The 18,145-nt window shown below is 39.8% G+C and overlaps 1 protein-coding gene across 1 annotated transcript in view; it reads right to left on the bottom strand.

The window, feature by feature from the left end:
* The window catches only part of OBSCN (obscurin, cytoskeletal calmodulin and titin-interacting RhoGEF), a 184,822-nt gene that overhangs the window by 35,277 nt on the left and 131,400 nt on the right, over positions 1-18,145 (bottom strand). The window contains exons 87-91 of the mRNA XM_026842630.1: positions 16,762-16,875; positions 15,904-16,071; positions 15,528-15,630; positions 14,807-14,936; positions 13,566-13,671 (exon numbers count right to left, since the gene is read on the bottom strand). Coding sequence (XP_026698431.1) covers positions 13,566-13,671; positions 14,807-14,936; positions 15,528-15,630; positions 15,904-16,071; positions 16,762-16,875 — 621 coding nt within the window. The remainder of the gene's footprint in view (positions 1-13,565; positions 13,672-14,806; positions 14,937-15,527; positions 15,631-15,903; positions 16,072-16,761; positions 16,876-18,145) is intronic.

The following is an 18,145-nucleotide window of genomic DNA, read 5'->3' on the forward strand; positions in this document are numbered from 1 at the left end:
TCAAATCCACTTCCTTCTTGTGGAATTATTCTAGACTAATGCTGGAATAACTGAGATGAGAATCAGGCCCAATATAAAAGAAATATTTTTAGTTTAGAAAGTATTATTTCCCTGTTGTATGTCTGTTACTTTCCAATGTACAGTGCAATATATGAAAAAAGCACTAATATATAGCCATCGTATTTTTTAATTATAAAACAAACAGTATAAACCAAGAAGATGTTATAAAAAATGAGAGAGTAACATACAAGAGGTTTGATTTCTTTCACCACATGTAATTACTGGAAAAGCATCCTATATCATGAGGGTAGTGCACGTGATATTACACATAAAATCCTCTTTGAATATTGAAAGTAAAAGGCTGTGAAATCATTATGTTCATTTTAGTCAGCAGATGATCAAGGTGCAGCCACAGAAGGAAAAAAAAAATGTATTCTTTTCTACAAGCACCTTTTTATGTATATTCAGTCCCTGTTAGCAGGAATATTCCCCAGAGGACTCCAGAACAAGCTTTACAATATTACCTATCTGGGAAACACTTGAGACAACATCACACATACGTTTCCAAGGCAGAAACTCACACAATCCTCTCTCTTCGTGCTAGTTAGAAATTCAGCTGCGTCTGAGCATTTCTGGTTTCCCTACACCATCTAAATGAAAACATTTTCTATTGTAAGAGTTCTACACAACTCAGCCGAGACAAGACATTGGGACTTTTCACCCCACATCTTTGTCAGGTAGAGAGGGCCAGTGCTTGGTCCTACTGAGATCAATGACAAACTCCAGCTGACTTCAACTGGGACCAGTATTTGGGCCTGTGAGCTCAATTTTTTTCCCAGGACTGAGCAACTTGTTGAAGGTTTGTGCAACATCCATTTTGGGTGAAGGCCAAAAGAAACGGGCCATGCTCAGTGCATCTTAGCCTTCCCCTTTATCAGCACTCCTGAGAAACTCAACAGAAGGCATTACCTCTACAGGACAGCTCAAAATGTACGGTTACAGTAATATGATGCAATTGTAACTGGTGGTGCTTCCAAGCAGCCCAATACATTTAACGGTTGTATTTTTCATCCAGACATTTATGGTGAAGATCTCTTTTCTTCTTTATTACTTTTTAAACTGTCTTTGTGTTCCTGCTACCTTGCTGTAGCTCAGTGGTGAATTGCTCTTAGCCCATGAGACACTGTCCATCAATCTGTTAACAGTAATGTCTCACCACTGGCATGTACAGGAGAACAAATATTCTTCCAGTAATATTTTCTGATAAAGACCACATTTGTGGGTTTTTTTTTGTATGTGTTAGCATTTGATTATATACGCAGAAGTAATTTTGTGCAGCACTTCAAACTTTTGGTGTGTGTTAAATAAACCTGTATTTTAAAAGATATGGTTTATCAATCCACCGCACTAGAATGCAGAATAACAAAACCTAGGTGTTTAGACAACTAGGAAGTGGACTTGAAAATAGAGGTCATTTTTAAAAGACAGTCTTTTTTTCATGTAAAGCAGAAGAGAACAATGAAATCCTTGCTTCCTCAAGTCAGTGGGACTTTCACCATTGACTTTTGTTAAACTAGTATTTCAACCAAAAGGTCTGAGCAGCCCTTTGCATCCCTAGTAAATACAATATTTTCTATATGTTTCATTCCATGGCAGAAGTTTAAAATGATGGAACCAGACTGTGCATGTCGAAAGGTTTATGAAGAAATTTTTTATAGAGCTAACTGGTGTTAAAAGTGTACAATAAGGTCAAAGCAGTGTGAGACTTTATGACCTTCAGGCACACACAGTGACAGGAGATCGCTTTAGCTGGAAACAGTCCTATCCTGGACTGCTGAAGGATGCTGAAAAGTTTAGATGTTTTCATCTTCTTGCCACGCCACAATATACAGATTGGCACTTGAAATAATTTTTAAGTTCATGGATAAAAATGCACTTATTCATTTATATTTCTGTCATAGGCAGGAGAATCAGGTTTTTCCTAAACCTACCATCACTGCTTCACTATGGAATGATATATGCTTACCTCGATCAAAGCTTTTAAAATTACAAACTGTTCTGACAGACATGTTCCCTTTAAGACTGGAAAAGCTCTACATAACGTATTTAAATATATTTTCCTCAAAGGTATTCCCTTGTACATGTTACCTTGTAATCTTTGCCACCAGTTCCCCTCACCTACAATAATTTTGATTATTTTTCTCTAAAATGCTGTTTTCTTTTGCATTGAGAATTATACTTGCATCCGCTCAGCTTTGGGAGAGGTCTTCTGTGCTGATGTGCAAGGTGACAGGCTCGCCAACGGTCCCATAGCTGAGGGTTCTTGTGGAAACTTCTGTTTTAAAGTTTGACTGTCCGTTGTCTGCTGAGAGCTGGACTTCAGTGCAGAAAGATGGTTTGACTGTGAAGGAGGGAAGAGGAGAAGCTCCTGCCGTTGCTCCATGCACTCCAGGTGTCATTGTCACGCAGGTATCACTCACATGGAAAGAGATGTTTGAAGGGCCTACAGACTGCACACCGGTTACTCTTGATGCTGACATGAACACGCCCCCAGGAATGTGCTCTTCAAACTGACTGAAAAGGCTTTGCCTGGGCTTGGACACCACAGGCCTCACGAGATTCAGCAACACTGGCTTCCCAATAGTTGGTTCATTAATCTCTGTCTGGAGCACAGAGATCTCGCAGGGTTTCTCTGCCGTATGGTTCTGATCTTCGCACCCGTAGGTCTCACCTTCTTCAGGAACATAATCTTCAAGATCCTCCAAAGTTAATACTTTGCCATTGTGGGTTAAGATTTTGTGGTCCCGGGTGCTAATGTCATCTGTCCGTAGCTCCTCTGGTTCATCAACTATAATGACGTTATCTTCTTCTGAAAGAACATCTTGCACTACTTCAGGTATTCCCTCTTCAACAGGCCAAGACACATCTAATTCATCTGCCTCTTCCTTAACCTCTGGACTCGCTACTGAGAACAGAAGTTCATGCTGGTCTGCAGCAGCTGTCTCAAAGCTGAAGACCAAAGGCTCGCTCCCACAGGCAAGCAGCGGGGAAGCGCCATCTGACCTGTAGCGAGCACTTGTTTCCTGTGGGAAGATCTTCCCTTCGGTTCCATAATCCATAAATAAATTATTTTCTAGTTGTTTGGACCCACACGGGGAGCTTCTGTCCTCGTTGCTGACTTGAGGTTCTTCCTGCTCGGCTGCATACACCACAGGCTGGACATCAGCTTCAGAGAGACTGTCATCAGGCAAAGATTTTGACTGTTCCACCAATTTATTGTTGGAGTTGTTTGTGTTTGGATCGTCTTCTGGGGAGCGTCTAGGCCTTGAGCTGGGAAAAGTGAATGTCAGCACCCCTGAGTCATCTTTTTCTTGTTTTGCTGGGGAAGAGCCTCTTTTCCTTGCAGGTTTTGGTGATTTTTTCACCTTGAATTCAATTATTTCTTCCACTTCAACCCATTTGGGCTTTTTCTCTTCCACCGTGGTCTCTATCATGACATCTCTAGCTGCTGCTCCTTGCCTGTCCTCTGGTTCTGTGACAAAAAGCACGGGAACAGCAGACTTTGGAGTTGCTTCCTGCTCATGTCTGTGGACAGGCTGCCTGATCTTTGAAACATAAACTGGCTCTGGAGTTGGCTCTGCTCTTGGGGAGCGGGAAGGCGAATGACCTGAAGAAGAACGTGCAGGAGAGACCCTTCCCCTTTGTCTTGGGCTCTTCACCACAGTGGTTATCGTTTCCTCTCTGATGACAGAAAGGGTTGGAATGGAGTTGGCAGGAAGACGAGACTTTTTGGGGAGCCACACTCCATCAGCACATGCCATTGTCGGTCAAGGTGCTACAGTGGGGTTAGTTTTGTGAGCACTCCAACTTTTGGTGAAGCGTGTAATTTTGAAAGGGATACACAAGCAATGCACACACCCACATGCCCATCTCCACTTAATTTCCTACAGGTAGACCCTAGCTCTTTTAACCTCCTTGAGTGCACGAACACACAAGTATGTCCAGCTGAGAAGTGTTCTTCTGGATGCTGCTTGTTTCATGTGCTTGTGTTGACCACCTATTATGCTACTTTGGACCCATACAGCAGTTTCACCCAAAGATTTTTAACACTCAGGGAGAGTAACCTTTTCCTGAGTGTCTTTAGCTCAAGTTCTGGCTTCATCAAATTCAACAACAAAATGCCATTTATTACAGTAGGGTCAGCAGTTTCTTCCTTTTTAATAAGTATATTTCTATTTTTTTATTAGATACTTTTGAGAACAAAGATCTGCATTTTCACATGCAGAGCAGTTATATTAAAAGGGCATTAAGCAACTGGAGACCAGGAAAAGAAAGTTAGAACATTGCCTGCTGAAGTCATCTATGCCAAAATTTATTTATTTTTACTGTTCATAATACTGTTGTTGCAGACACAGCCTGATCCTAGAACCGCTGATTTACATAGGAGTACCAAATTGATCTGGGATGCATGACTGTTATTTCTCAGCATATTTCTGCTGGCCTTACTTTAGATTTTTTTGACATATCCAAAGTAGTTGGGACTTCTCAGAATCCCTGTATAAATACGCAGCTTGTGTCAAAATAATCTCCTGTTCCCATGCCAGGCCAAATTTCGACTTTAGACGAGCTACAGATTAAATTGGATCAAATAGCTTTAAAATCTGGGGACAGCAACACCTAAACTCAGACTTCAGTGCTCTTAATTTATATATTTAGCATGCAGCTTTTCCTGCAGATTTTTCAGTGACATTTCTTACATGGAAAAACTTGAGGGTAAAGACAGTTTTCACTTTGCAAGCACAAGGAAGCTGATGCTCCATAGTGGAGGTCTCTGGTTCAGTGGAGCTAACAGGCAAAGCCGTTTTTGTTTCTGTGCTGAGCAACGGGATTAAAAAGAGAACTAACTGAAGGGTAAAGACAATGTCAGGAAGTGAGGAGGAATGGTTATGAATCAAGACAATAGCTTTTTAATTTCTTTCTCCTCACCAGCCTCTAGTCACCGTCATACAGGGCTGAAAATCACCAGCTCTGATCTCCAGCTGTCACAGGAATCCCTGTGAAAGGAGAGCCTGTTTCTCCTGTTGCATTAGTCTAACCATCATGGAAGAATAATCCTCTTGGATATCTTGTAGCCTTTCTCATCTAATGGTCTCATTTTTGGAGACTGGTATTGCCTTCAATGGAGATCAGATTTCTTCCCACCAATCTCTCCCTTACAGGACGCAGTGAAATCCAGGACTGGATCAGCTACAGTGTGATTTCTTTTCCTCTGGAGCACCCTCTCTCTCACTGCTCATTTCCACTGCCTTACTCTTCCCTGCCCCCAGGTTTATCAGCTTTTTCCTGATCCTTCATCCCATGTTGGGCTTGTCTACCTTCTGACGCTGCTATAGAGCTTTAAGGTCTGTGCAGAACCTTCATAATGGCCATGGTGCCTTTCTGAATTATACAAAACTAAACCGTTTAGAGATAAAGATGAGTGTGTTTACACTAGACTTTGCTCGATGTTGCAACTTAAAATGTTTATATAGACATTGTTCAATGCTGTCTCCAAATTATCTGTTATTTTCTGCTAGTAGTTTCAAATCTGCTTCTGTTCCTCATCTCACTACGCATTAAGGAGAGCTCGAATATGCCCTTGCAGAGTTGTTCCTAAATTTTATTCCATCACTATCCTGCTTCCAGCTGAGGTCCACTCTAAGGAGTTTATGACTCCATTTACTGGCAAAAGGAAGGGAATTTCTGTTGTTCTGATATCCCACTCATAAATGTACCAACCTCCTTTGGGGTTGCAGCACTTAATCTAGAAATCACTTCTTGAGCTGTCCAAAGCAAAAGTCTACGGAATTTATGTCTCAGAAATTTAGAAATCAGATTAACTGATGATATTTTATATTAGTTTAATATTATATAATCAACCAATATTAATGCTGCTGCTTGTGATCTGAAATCATGAAGGGAAAGGGAGGACTATTAGCTGACTGAGGAGAGATGTCAAATAAAAACATGTATCCAGGTGATTTACAGCACAGAGATGTAGAGAGATGAGATTTATTAAGCTTTAGATATAGTCTGGCTCTGAGTGAGTCCTTCCTGCTCATCCTTTCTCAGGATGTTTCTGAACATGGTATCAAAAAGATATTTATTTGTTTAGCTACTCTACTGATATTTGAATCCCGGTCTTGGAGATGGTACAGGGAGAAACACCTTTGTTTTCTGGTCTTTGCAGGGTAAAAATGTCTAATAACTGAAGACATTAACTGAACTCATGTGCAAAAGAGAGGGGCAAAGGCAGAACCCCTTCCTGCCTCTCCTGTCTGCTTTTTGCCTATTCAAGGTAGAAGCTGTTAGGAGGGGGGACATGTCTTTTTATAAGCCACTGACTCCAAACGGGCTAAGTGCATGGATCATAAGAAATAGTCATCATAGAAAATAATAAAAGAGAGGAAATGTAAACAACTCTTAACCATACTTCAGTCATCATTTCACGCACCCTCCTTGCCATCTAATAAAAGTAAAAGTCAACTTTAGCATCACGTCGAAGTCAAGGACTGATTTTAGCAATAGTACAGCTCTTGAGGGAATGCATTGACCCAAAATATCCATTGTATAGTCACCTGCTGCCATTAGGACATGATTAGAAAAGTTTGGAGGTGCTCTGAAAGCCTAGCCCAGGGCAATGTCCCCCCTTCCAGCACATGAAACAATTTTATTATGGGGGATTTTTTTATACTTAAGACGACACATCAAAATTTTAATGGTTGATGAGCTTCTGGTCTACATATAACTGAGAAAGTACCACTTTTTGCTGCAATTATATTTTATATGTTATAGACACCCAACATAAACTAGGCTCAAAGTATCAAAAAAGACCAAGTCATTATCAGGACAAAAATTCATATTAGAAATATAGAGACAGAAGTGGATAAAAAAGTGCATCTTCCTTCTGCTTCATCATAAAAGCGTTTCCTGGAGAATTTAAAATAGAAAGCCAGAAGAAATCACTGTAAGCTATGAGACATTTGTTACATTTGTACATATTTTCAGGTCACCAGTTCTCAAAGGTGGTTTCTTTTCAACACTGAGAGTCAGACTCTACCTTCTTGAACTCTTCTGCATCTCCAACAGTAATCAGTGGAGTATTTTCACATGTAATATCATAAAAAAAACTGACCCAGGCTGTGTCTAACACTAGTGCTGCTATTTTTTGAAAGGGATGGTACCATTTTTTTCAGGTGGTCACTTTGCATAGCACAGAATACTATGAGATCTGGTGGGATGGGAATGAAAACACTTGCATGGCCAATAAATACAAGCTTGTTATTGGATCATGCATAGGCAGCAATGCAAAACACAAATGTTACCAAAGAAAAAAAAAAAAAATCAGCACTTACATGATGATGGTTTTCTTGGGCACTTTAGTCTCTTGTTCAGTGACTACAAAGAAAACAGTATGAACAGCATGGGGTTAAAGAAAGGCAAAAGCTGAAATGATTAAATTAACTTTGCTCAGTTAATCAAAATAAACTGGAGTGAAAAAAAATCAACTGTACCATCCCATCCATGCTTTCTGTGGTTATTTCCAGCATCATCTTTAGTGTTTCTGACTAAGAATCAGAATTCAGAGTGCTCTCTGAACACTGAATGATTTAGCTTTGAAAGTAAATATTTTGTGGAGAACAGTATTGTAAAATCTGTTTATTTTACCATGACATTCTGACATTTTTGTTTGGCAGGTCAAAGCTAGAAAACAAGGTCCTTTTTTTTTTTTCCCTCTAATAAGGTAGTGATGAAGTAAGAAACTTGAAAATGCCTTGATCTGTAAAATCCTGGAGAGCTGACATTCTTTAAACTGTGATTTCATTTACTAGAAAAAGTGTTTCCCAGCTTTTGTGGACTAGATGCAAAATCCAAGCTCGTAACAATGAAAACTAAAGTAATTATCATCAATATAGAAAATCAGCATCAAAAAAAAAACCCTAGGAAACCCAGGAGAGCCCTGTAATACAGCTATGTCTACTCCATCCCTTATTTGCTGTAATTTGCAGTTTTTCCTGACCCTTGTCCCAAACTAGAAGCTGTTGATGCATATCAAGATCAAAATAAAAGTAATGATTTCATGATTTTGCAAGTATTTCTTAAAATTGACATTTTTAAAAATAAGAAAGATACCATTTGAATAGCTAATAGAGATTTTTGGCAGCTTCACATCCTATCTACTGGAATAAAATTTAAGACACTGAACCAGACTGTTTTGAACACACTGATAAACCTATTTGAGATGTAGAAAAAAACAACAGCAAGCTCCACTGGTAAATTGGTAAAGTTTCTAAAAAAACCTTAATTTAATCTCAAAGTTATTTTTCCAGAAACTGGTTTGCAGTCTTGTAGTGTCTGTATTATTTAATAACTTGTGATTAGTGTATTTTCAATACTGTCCCCAAACTTCATTTACTGAAAATTAAAAATATGTTTACAATATTAGATGGACTAGTTTAACCTAATTTTCCTTCAACTTAACTTCCAAGGGCTCTTGTAAAACAACAAATCCCACCGTAATGAAAAAGAATTTTACGCAAATGTTGCTGTTAATACATGACCTAGAGCTCTGTGTTTTCTTTGCAGAACCTTATGTCATTTATTCACGTAAAAATCTGGAATAATTTCCAGTAGAGTCAAAGGAGTTACTACAGAATTAGGTGGGTTTAAACAAAAGCTGTTTGGAAACTAGTTTATAACTTACTGGGTAAGTAAAGGGCAAAATTCTTTTCAGATGCTGATCTCTGAACACATTATAATATAACCATTTACCTATCCTTAGTTAATTTTTTTTTTTTTAATAATTCAAAACCTTTTTTAAGTGACAGAACGATAAATATACAATGATAGAAAATAAAGTGAGTGCTTGAACAATTGATTGAACTGAGGTTAGAAATCTTCACTGCATTTTTAAACCCTTAAATCAATATTGTGCAATTTTTACCTAACTTTTAGAAAAATCTTATCAAATAATATAATGAGATTAATCCATAAGCAGCAAGAGCATCAGTTTTGATGTAAATAGGAATTAATTAATTTGATTCTACACCTAAACATTGTTGCTTTATACAGTTATTTTAACAGCATCTGTATTTAGGTGATAATTAAATAAGATTTAATAAAGTCTTCCAATATCTGGGAGGAAGTCTATTTTGCTCTATTAATGTCTGTTCCTGCAGTCCTCTCAAATGACATCAACTGCAATATTTCTATATGTGGCAGATTTCAAATTCCAAAGTTCAGTAGGCCTAGGATAAGAAAGCTGCAAATGGCATATAGCACATGGGTCCTGATGACTTGCAATTTAGTGCATGACAGATCAACTTTATATGTGCTGTCCAATGTGTGTGAGGGAGGATTTAAGCAATCCTATGTGAAATATAGAACCACACGAAAGTAGGATGAGAAAATTTGGGTTTTTTGTTTTGTTTTGTTTTGTTTTTTTCTTTGCCGAGAGGAGAATATTCTGCATCCATTTTAGAACCAGATTTATCATTTCAACCTGTTCAATAACATTTTAGGAAAACAGCTTTGCAAAGCAGGAGCCCCTGAAAAGCAGGTTAAAAGCTGTAAGCGTTAGGATCAGCCAGTGCTTCTATAGGACTAGACTTCTTTTTGGTTAATACGTTAAACCATTGACTTACAAATGATGCAACATTTAGAGTAAGTCAGTTTTTGTTGCTCTGAATGGATGAAAGGTGGTTTATGGCCTTTATTACAAACTTTGTTTTCTCCACTCACGCAAACATAACCCTGTTTTTCCTGCACAGTACATGCTGCTGGCATAAACCACAGGAGCTCTGCTCTGCTTTCACCCCTCTTCTGCTACGCTTTGGAGATTAATCTGCAACAGGAGATGCATAAATCAGGCATGAACTGCTAAAGCTAAGCTTAAAATTAGCAATTCATGGACAGAAAAGTTTCCTAAACTGTGCAAATGAAATGCAAGTGTTTTGCATTCTCTCTCTAAAAAAAACCAAAAACCAAACCAAACCAAAACAAAAAAAAAAGGTTCCACTCCTGCAGCGACTGAAATAGTTGTAAAGGCAGATTGTGTTCTCTTGAATTTGCACTGAAAACCACATGGCCAGCCCAAAAATGACACTAACCAATGATAACAAAAGAATAAAAATAACAAAACAAATATCCTGTCACCCTGACCAGGGCACTTTATAAAGGTCAGGGGGACAAACTCCTATGCCCTATTTCTTCAGTAAAAGGGTAGCACTAAAAGATCTAGTGCTCCTCTGTTTTAAAGCAATCTTCAATCTGAGATCCTCCATTTTTAACTTTTCCCTGCAAGGTGGTTATTACCAAACAAGGCAACCAAATAACCTGCCCAAAGCTCTGCATGAGATCTAAGGCAAGACTATGGAGAGATTCCTGTTGCCCGGCCATAACTGCACTGGGTGTTTTTCTTTATGGTTTTGCTTATCTCCACTTGTGTAGCCAATTTCTTCACCCTGATTATCTCATTCTGTGTCCTGGACTTGTCTGCCCAGGTGAGACTGCATCACCTTTCAAAACCACTAGGTTTTCTTTTTCTTAAAAAATAAGCTAGTGAGCCCAGGGTGAATGAATTGCCATAGTACCATGTTAAAAAGGGATGCCAGAGCACATCAGCCCAGACCTGCTATGTGTAGGTTCAGCAGCAAGGTGCAAAGCAGACAGTCAACTTGAAGTCAAAGAGAAGGATTTTCTTTTGGTTAAACTTTTTTTTTAAAGGTGTCTAAAATTCTTCCAATATCCACAGAAAAAGGATTTAGAGCAACTCTCCATTGACTTCAGTGCAGTGACCAGGTGCAGCTGAAGGCAGATCTCAGTGTTTCAGGCTTCAGCCCAAGCTATGGGTGCTTGCAAGGGGACCCCTTAGTCCAGTGGTTTCCATCCTTTTTAGATTTGGTCCTTCCACTGAATCAGCAAATTCCCATAGTGTGAATTTAAACCTAATGACAAGAAGTTTTGTTTTGAGACCCACGGTTGTGGACCATGGACCATCACTGACTGCAGATCAGAGCTCGTAAACCACTGTACTAATGGCATCCCAAATTGTGACAGTTGGTTTGGTTCAGTAAAACAAACAGTATAGATAGACAGGAGGATAAAAACTAAAATAGTTGCAACTAAAGCCCCTTGGGTGCCTCAGAAGACTCTGACAATAGTCATTTCGCAGAACGAACGATAAATCAGGTAAAACAGACCCACCATGCAGGTGAGCTAGGAAACAGACACAGTATCTATTTTCTGTTGTAACAGTACCACACAGCAGTAATGTTGTCCTCTTGGTGAAGTTACAAAATAATCACATTTTTACAAATGAAAAGGATTGTAAGGATGGAAAGAGAAAGCCTTCACAAGATCCATCTGTCCTCCAGTCCTTTGCCAGATGAACCTGATTTTTCCATAGGTAGATCAAGGCTGGTTGTTGATTCTCAAGAAAGCAACAAATTCCCTCCTCGGTCAAGTGCATTATGCCAAATGTATCCCTGAGGCAGTTCAGCTCAGAACAATCCTCTTGCTCCACGGATGAGCCTGCTCTTTGCTCCACTGGCCTGGAGCAGCTCTCCCTCTGTTTCTCCCTGGAGGTGACTCAGGGATCTATTTTCTTCCCTATTACCAAGTTCAAGCAATTGCACATCACGGGTCAAAAACTATTTCAAAACATTTCTGAAGCTTCCAGGCAAACTCCAATTATATTTCTTCAACCAAGCTCATGAATTATTTTTTTTATTTATTTATTTAGGACTGTGGCAACAACAGCACATGAGTAATTCAGGGCTGAACATACACATTTGCAACCCCAAGAGCTGAACAATGCTCTTACCACTGTTCTACAGCCTTTGTTTGCTTTTATATCTTCTGCCTTGGTACAAGGGAACTTCACGAAGATATGCCACCCTAACAGTGATTTGTTTGTGTTCCTCTACATCCTGCATACAACTTATTTTTCTCTCTTTAGGGCACAGCAAGGACAAAGCATTCAAGTACTCCAAGGTTTATCCTGCTGAAACAAGTATGGTGTTGCTACACTAATACCGTTCTCCCTGTAATGCTTTTGAATGATTTGATGGTACTCTGGGAAAGGACTGCAAGGAAAGCAAGCATGAAAAACAAGACAAGCAAGTACATAGATCAGGATATGAATCCGAATAGCCTGTTGTGTCTGAATACTCTTAATGTAGTAAGAGGACATAAGTGTCTACAGAGCACTGGCCCAAAGATCCCTCCAGACCAGGATCCTGTCTCAGACAGGGCCAATGGAAAATGATGAAAAAAATACAGGTGGAACACCATTTTTTCCTGAATATCTCTCTAGACTCCAGTCATTTGCTGCTCAGCAGCTTCTTGAGTCAGAATGCCTTCATATTTGATGGCTCTTAGTGAATGCTGATAATAATTATCCCCTGTCAAAAGCACACTTGAACCTGTTATTATCACAAGACAATGTAAAAACACTGAAGATGAGGAAAGAAGGTTCTACAAGTGTTGGAAAACCTCTGGCATTTTTGTTGGCCATGTCTCTACTAACCACATCTGGGATAGCTCTCTCACACCAAGGTTTGCTGGCATGGAGTGGCCTGTGCCTAGCCTAGTCCTCTCTCTTACCCTCCAAAGCAATAAACTCTCTATTATCTGTTATAGATGGTCCCTTGGCTGTAATATCTCCAGAACCATTGCTGGGAACTGTTTGAAAGAGCCAGTGCTGGCTGGCCCATACTCAGCCAGCCAAGCACGCTTCTAAGATGTATGAAAAACCGATTTCCTATGCCAGGAAATGTTCCTTATGCAGATGTAGCCATTGACTTAAACTCGGTTGGGATGGGCTTATAGCAAGCACGTCTAACACGCTGCTTGTGGAAATCCCTTTGGTAAGAAAGTAACTTTAGGCAGTCACATCCAAAAGGTTTTAAGAAAGAAACGTGTTGTTGGATGGGTGTAAAATCAGTTCCTATCAACTGACCAATTCAGGTGAAACATGCAGAAGGAAAAGGAATAGACTCTATGACTACGTGGTATGTAATACCTGAACAGTCCTGGATAATGGATGCACTAGTATTGCTGAGGATATACTGCTGTCAGTTCTGATTTCTCAGTATTCCAGACGGTCTTCAGTGGTATTTCAGAAACGATCACAATATGCCTGCAGCTTTATTTACTGACCCCTGCTTTTGCTCAGCAGTATGTATGTTCTGCCATGCTGACACACATTTTCAAGTATTCGAACAGGAATAGAAACATTTTTCTTGCTCTATTGGTGGTGCAACATACCCTTAATTTGTTCCTCCTTTTTCATATAATGCATTTATGAGCATTATATGACGAAGTTGATTTGCTAGGTTTGGAAATCAACAGATGGTGATGGGTATAGAGCTGAGCTGCAGTATACCCATGCACATCTTGAGAGACATACAGGTACGTGTACACCAAAAATCAACATGGATAAGATGGCAAATATATCTGATCCTCAATGAGGTGGTTTTAGAGTAATGCACTGACATACTTACAGAGCTGGTCAAGGATCATACCTTCAATGGTAATAGCCTGGTCTCCTCTCCTCTGCTGGGTCAGGGCTGCAGCACTGTGATGGTAGAGTTCTGCTCCACTTTTTGCAGACCCTAATCTGTTCATCAGCTAAAGAGAATCATGCAGTACCGAATGAAACACAAGGTATCTTTTTAGAATAAAACCTTCCTATACTACGTTACAAATTCATTGCAATCACATGACAACAGCAATGGATGAAGGTGTGGCCCCAAACCAAAGCTAGAGTTTGAACCAACACGCTGCTGCTTGGTGGAGTTAATGATAATGCTTTACCACAAATGACTTGCACAAACAAGTAACAGCACAACAGTTAACTTAGAGTTATTTGCAGTTTGCTCTGCAGCCTGTGACTTGGTCCTCAGGTAGCTCTGCCTACCAACAGGCACAGACTCCTTCTCTATGACATGTAGGTGGCAATTAAAGAGCAGGGTTTTTTTGTTTATCATCCGTTAATCAACTGAGTCTTACTCAGCCAAAGGAATACTGAACCTTGGGATCTTAGCTAATGGCCAATGCAAGGTAATCTGATTTTGCTAAAATTCTAGTAGAAGTATTTAAATTATATCAAACTTCATAAATACTTCTGTGGGATAACAGTGAAATTGCTGTGGACTGAGCCATTTACCATGGGTCAGCTGGCCCATGATAATTTTCTAAACCAAGATCAACTGTTTTTATTGCCAAGCCCTGATTGCCTATTACTATTTTATCACAATGACTGTATAGACTATGACTAATTTTTAGAAAATATTTTACAGTATATTTATTTTAATTTATTAGATACTTCCAAGTATGCTTGCTAAATAAACAGGGATTTAAGTGGTTCACACTTCTATTTAGACAATTTATTTCTTTTGGCTTTTGTAGCGGCATGAATCTGTTCTAATTTAAAGACAGTCCAGAAACAAAACATCATGTCAGAACACTCCTAAACTTTTTAAGTGGTACCTCTAGAGATTTGGATCTGAATTTAAGCTACAGAACAAGCTCACTCAATTATTATTTGAACCATCAAATGCTCAGATCAGAATATTCTGAAGATTTTGGATGTTCACAATCCAGATACAGTTCAGGAGAACTTCACTTTGTATAAACTTTTTTTATATGACAGGAGGTAGCAATTATTCAGCCACTAACTCATGCAATGAATCTCTCCCAGTAAAATGAATTCTCCTACTTATGTCATATCAGATGTCAGATTTTTAACGATGTCTGAATTTACCTCACATTCATAGTGTCCCATATCTTCATTGGAAGGGTTCTTGACCACCAGGACTATTATGCCACTCCGTGGTTCACTGAAAGTCTGGTATTTACTTGTGTCCTTCAACAATACACCATCCTTGTACCATCTGCATGTGGAAACACTGAGTATAAGCCAGGAAAAAAACATGCAGTGTCAAGAAGTTCCCAGCTCACTGATCCATCTATCAGACCAGTGGACAAACAACTCGGGAGTTAATCATTAGACAAACATTTGGATCCTGAGAGATAAGTCTACAGGTAGGTAGATCACACATGGATATTAAAACTGCACAGGTTTATGAGATTATTCTCAAGAAATCTCATCAGTCAGTGCAGGGAAAAGAGAAGATATGGCGAGTTTTGAGATCTTCATGAGATACCTTCATGAGAAGATATGGTGAGTTTTTTGTCTGAATACCCTGGACTGGTTGCTGATAAAGTCCATGTGTAAAGTAGGGAGGATAAAGAAATGATAAAAAGTTGTCAGGGATTATCTGTAGGTATTTCTTTTCACATCTAGCTAGAAAAATTGATGAGAATCTCAGAAATGTTGGGATTGGGAAGAGCCAGCATTAGATTGGGGTTAAAGTGAAGACACAGAAGAAAGTTTCATAACCTTGACAGAAAGGGCAGGAGACTCTTCTGACCATGAAAAATGGGAAAATGGGAATTCTTCCAGTGTGACTTGAAGAACTGACCTGATTTGAGGCTTAGGTGCTCCTTCAATAGTGCAGGTAAACTGAGCATCTTCACCCTCAACAAAATAAGCATTTCTAACCTTGTTCACAAACCGTGGTGGCACTGCAAGGCAAAGATAAAAGTCACTAGTACCAGAAAACATGACCAGATATGAAGGATGTGTTCCTGACCAGATCATTCTCATGATATCTACACACGACACTAAAGACAAAGTTTTCTGACCTAAGAACAATTGACTGTACCTGTACATCAAAGAATTTTTTTAAAAGTATTATCCAGTAGATGTTATACAGAAATACTGGAATGTCTTAATGTTCATGTTTAAGTATTACGTAGCAGACCGCTTTAAAACAATGCATCTGTGCAGAACTTTACCTTGAACAAGGATCTTTCCTAAGGTACTGGCATTTCCAGCAGGACTGGAAGCAAAGCACATGTACTGTCCTGAGTCAACGCCTGTTAGGTTGTCCAAGATCAGTGTGCAGGAACCATCAGGGTCTTCTATTATAATGTGATGGGGATCCAGCTCCACAGGCTTTCCATCTTAATGACAAAGGGAGAAAAAAAAAATAGCTTAGTATCAATTATGTTTTCTCCTTGGGAACTTCATCCAGCTTTTCAGCTTGAGAGGACTGAGCTGTATTTGCTTTATTGCAGTTGGTGTTGGCAGTTGAGGAATGGGCTCTTCATCTTAGTCCAGGTCTCTACAAAACATCTTCTGGGCAAAGCACTGTTGAGGGACCGTGTACATCATCAATCCTCATTTAAAAGTGGAATTCTACCAGAGTATAAGCTGCGCAGTTAGAGCTCAGATTTGCTAGCCAAAAGAACACCTCCAAAGTGACTGTAAACGTGCAGAACAGATCTTTACGAGGCATTGAACGTACAGCAACGCTGTTTGCTCTGCAATACAGTAATGCTGGGGAAAAGAGTATGTGCACACAGCTGCCTGTGCGATGACATGGAAACGTCTGAGCCACTTCAAACAAGTTGTTCATCTACTAGAAGTTGTCTAACTGCCACAAGGTGTGGCTTCATACAGGCAAACTTGAAAAGAGTTTATTAGATCCTAGGAAGATCTACGTTACTTGAGTTGCTCAGTAGCTAACTTTAAGGCTAGGCTTGGGTATCTCTAGGTGGTCAGATTTTAGATGAGCCACTAATCAGTTAGTACAAAGCAATATAGACAGAGAACAAATCTGGGGGATGCATTTCATGACTTGCTGCTCATACCTTTGTACCAGCTGACAGATGGCTTGGGAGTTCCTGTAACTTTGCAAGCCAGCTTGACTGTCTCTCCCAACTCAGCCATACAGTCCGCCAGTTCTTCCTCAAAGTCTGGAGGGACTGAAATATCAAAATAAGCATGTTATTTTGGAGAATGTGGTCTCTGTCCATAGGATGGCTGCTGCAAAGTAAGATAAGAATAGGTGCGGTTTCTGCGCTTATCTGAGACTAAATTCAGTCTGTCAAACATCTGTTGTTGGCTATAAAGATGGGGCATAAAAAAAATGGGATTTGTCACTGATCTGGAAGTATTTGAGGCCACGATTTTAGTAAGCACATCCATTATTCAGACATCACACAGCTGTCACAGTTAAGGTAATTCCCCAAAATCCACCCTTGATACCCAAACTAGTATTCTGTTGGTCTCATACAATAAAATCTATGCTTTGCTGAGGGACTTTAACTTATTACTACCACATGAAACAGTGCAAAATTATTCTGATAGTCTTCCTCACCTCACTAAAAGCACAAAAATAAAATGCTCAGACTTGTTTTCAGTGTATATACACTGAACTCAATTCTTTGAATTTTAAGATGCCAACTTTCTTTATGCTGTAAAGGACATCTTTTGCAGCTTATACCTGGACAATCCTGGCATCCTGGCTTGTATCAGGATTAGTGTGGCCAGCAGGGACAGGGAAGGGATCTTGCCCCTGTACTTGGCGCTGGTGAGGCCGCACCTTGAATACTGTGTTCAGTTTTGGGCCCCTCACCCCAAAAAGGACATAGAGTTACTCGAGCATGTCCAGAGAAGGGCAACGGAGCTGGTCAAGGCTCTGGAACACATGTCCTATGAGGAGCGGCTGAGGGAACTGGGATTGTTTAGTCTGGAGAAGAGGAGGCTGAGGGGAGATCTCATCGCCCTCTACAACTACCTGAAAAGAAGCTGCAGAGAGCTGGGTTTGAGCCTCTTTTGCCTAGCAGAAAGTGACAGGACAAGAGGGAATGGCCTCAAGTTGCGCCAGGGAAAGTTCAGACTAGATATTAGGAAGCATTTCTTTCCAGAAGGGGTTGTTAGGTGTTGGAATGGGCTGCCCAGGGAGGTGGTGGAGTCCCCATCCCTGGAGGTGTTCAAGAGCAGGGTCGATTTAGAGCTTAAGGATATGCTGTAGGTGGGAACTGTGCTAGGAGAACGGTTGGACTAGATGATCTCCAGGGTCCTTTCCAACCTAGATGATTCTGTGATTCTGTGAATAAAGATTTAATATCCCTGTTGATAAATTTTGTGGATAGAAAATTGGTGGAATCTCAAATGGCAGTGATGATGAAGCAGTCTGAATGGCAATGTAAAAATTCAATGCAAACCCATATGCCCAGATACAACAATGTG

Source organism: Athene cunicularia, assembly GCF_003259725.1.
Source record: "Athene cunicularia isolate RWA chromosome 2 unlocalized genomic scaffold, athCun1 chr2_part1, whole genome shotgun sequence".
NCBI lineage: Eukaryota > Metazoa > Chordata > Aves > Strigiformes > Strigidae > Athene > Athene cunicularia.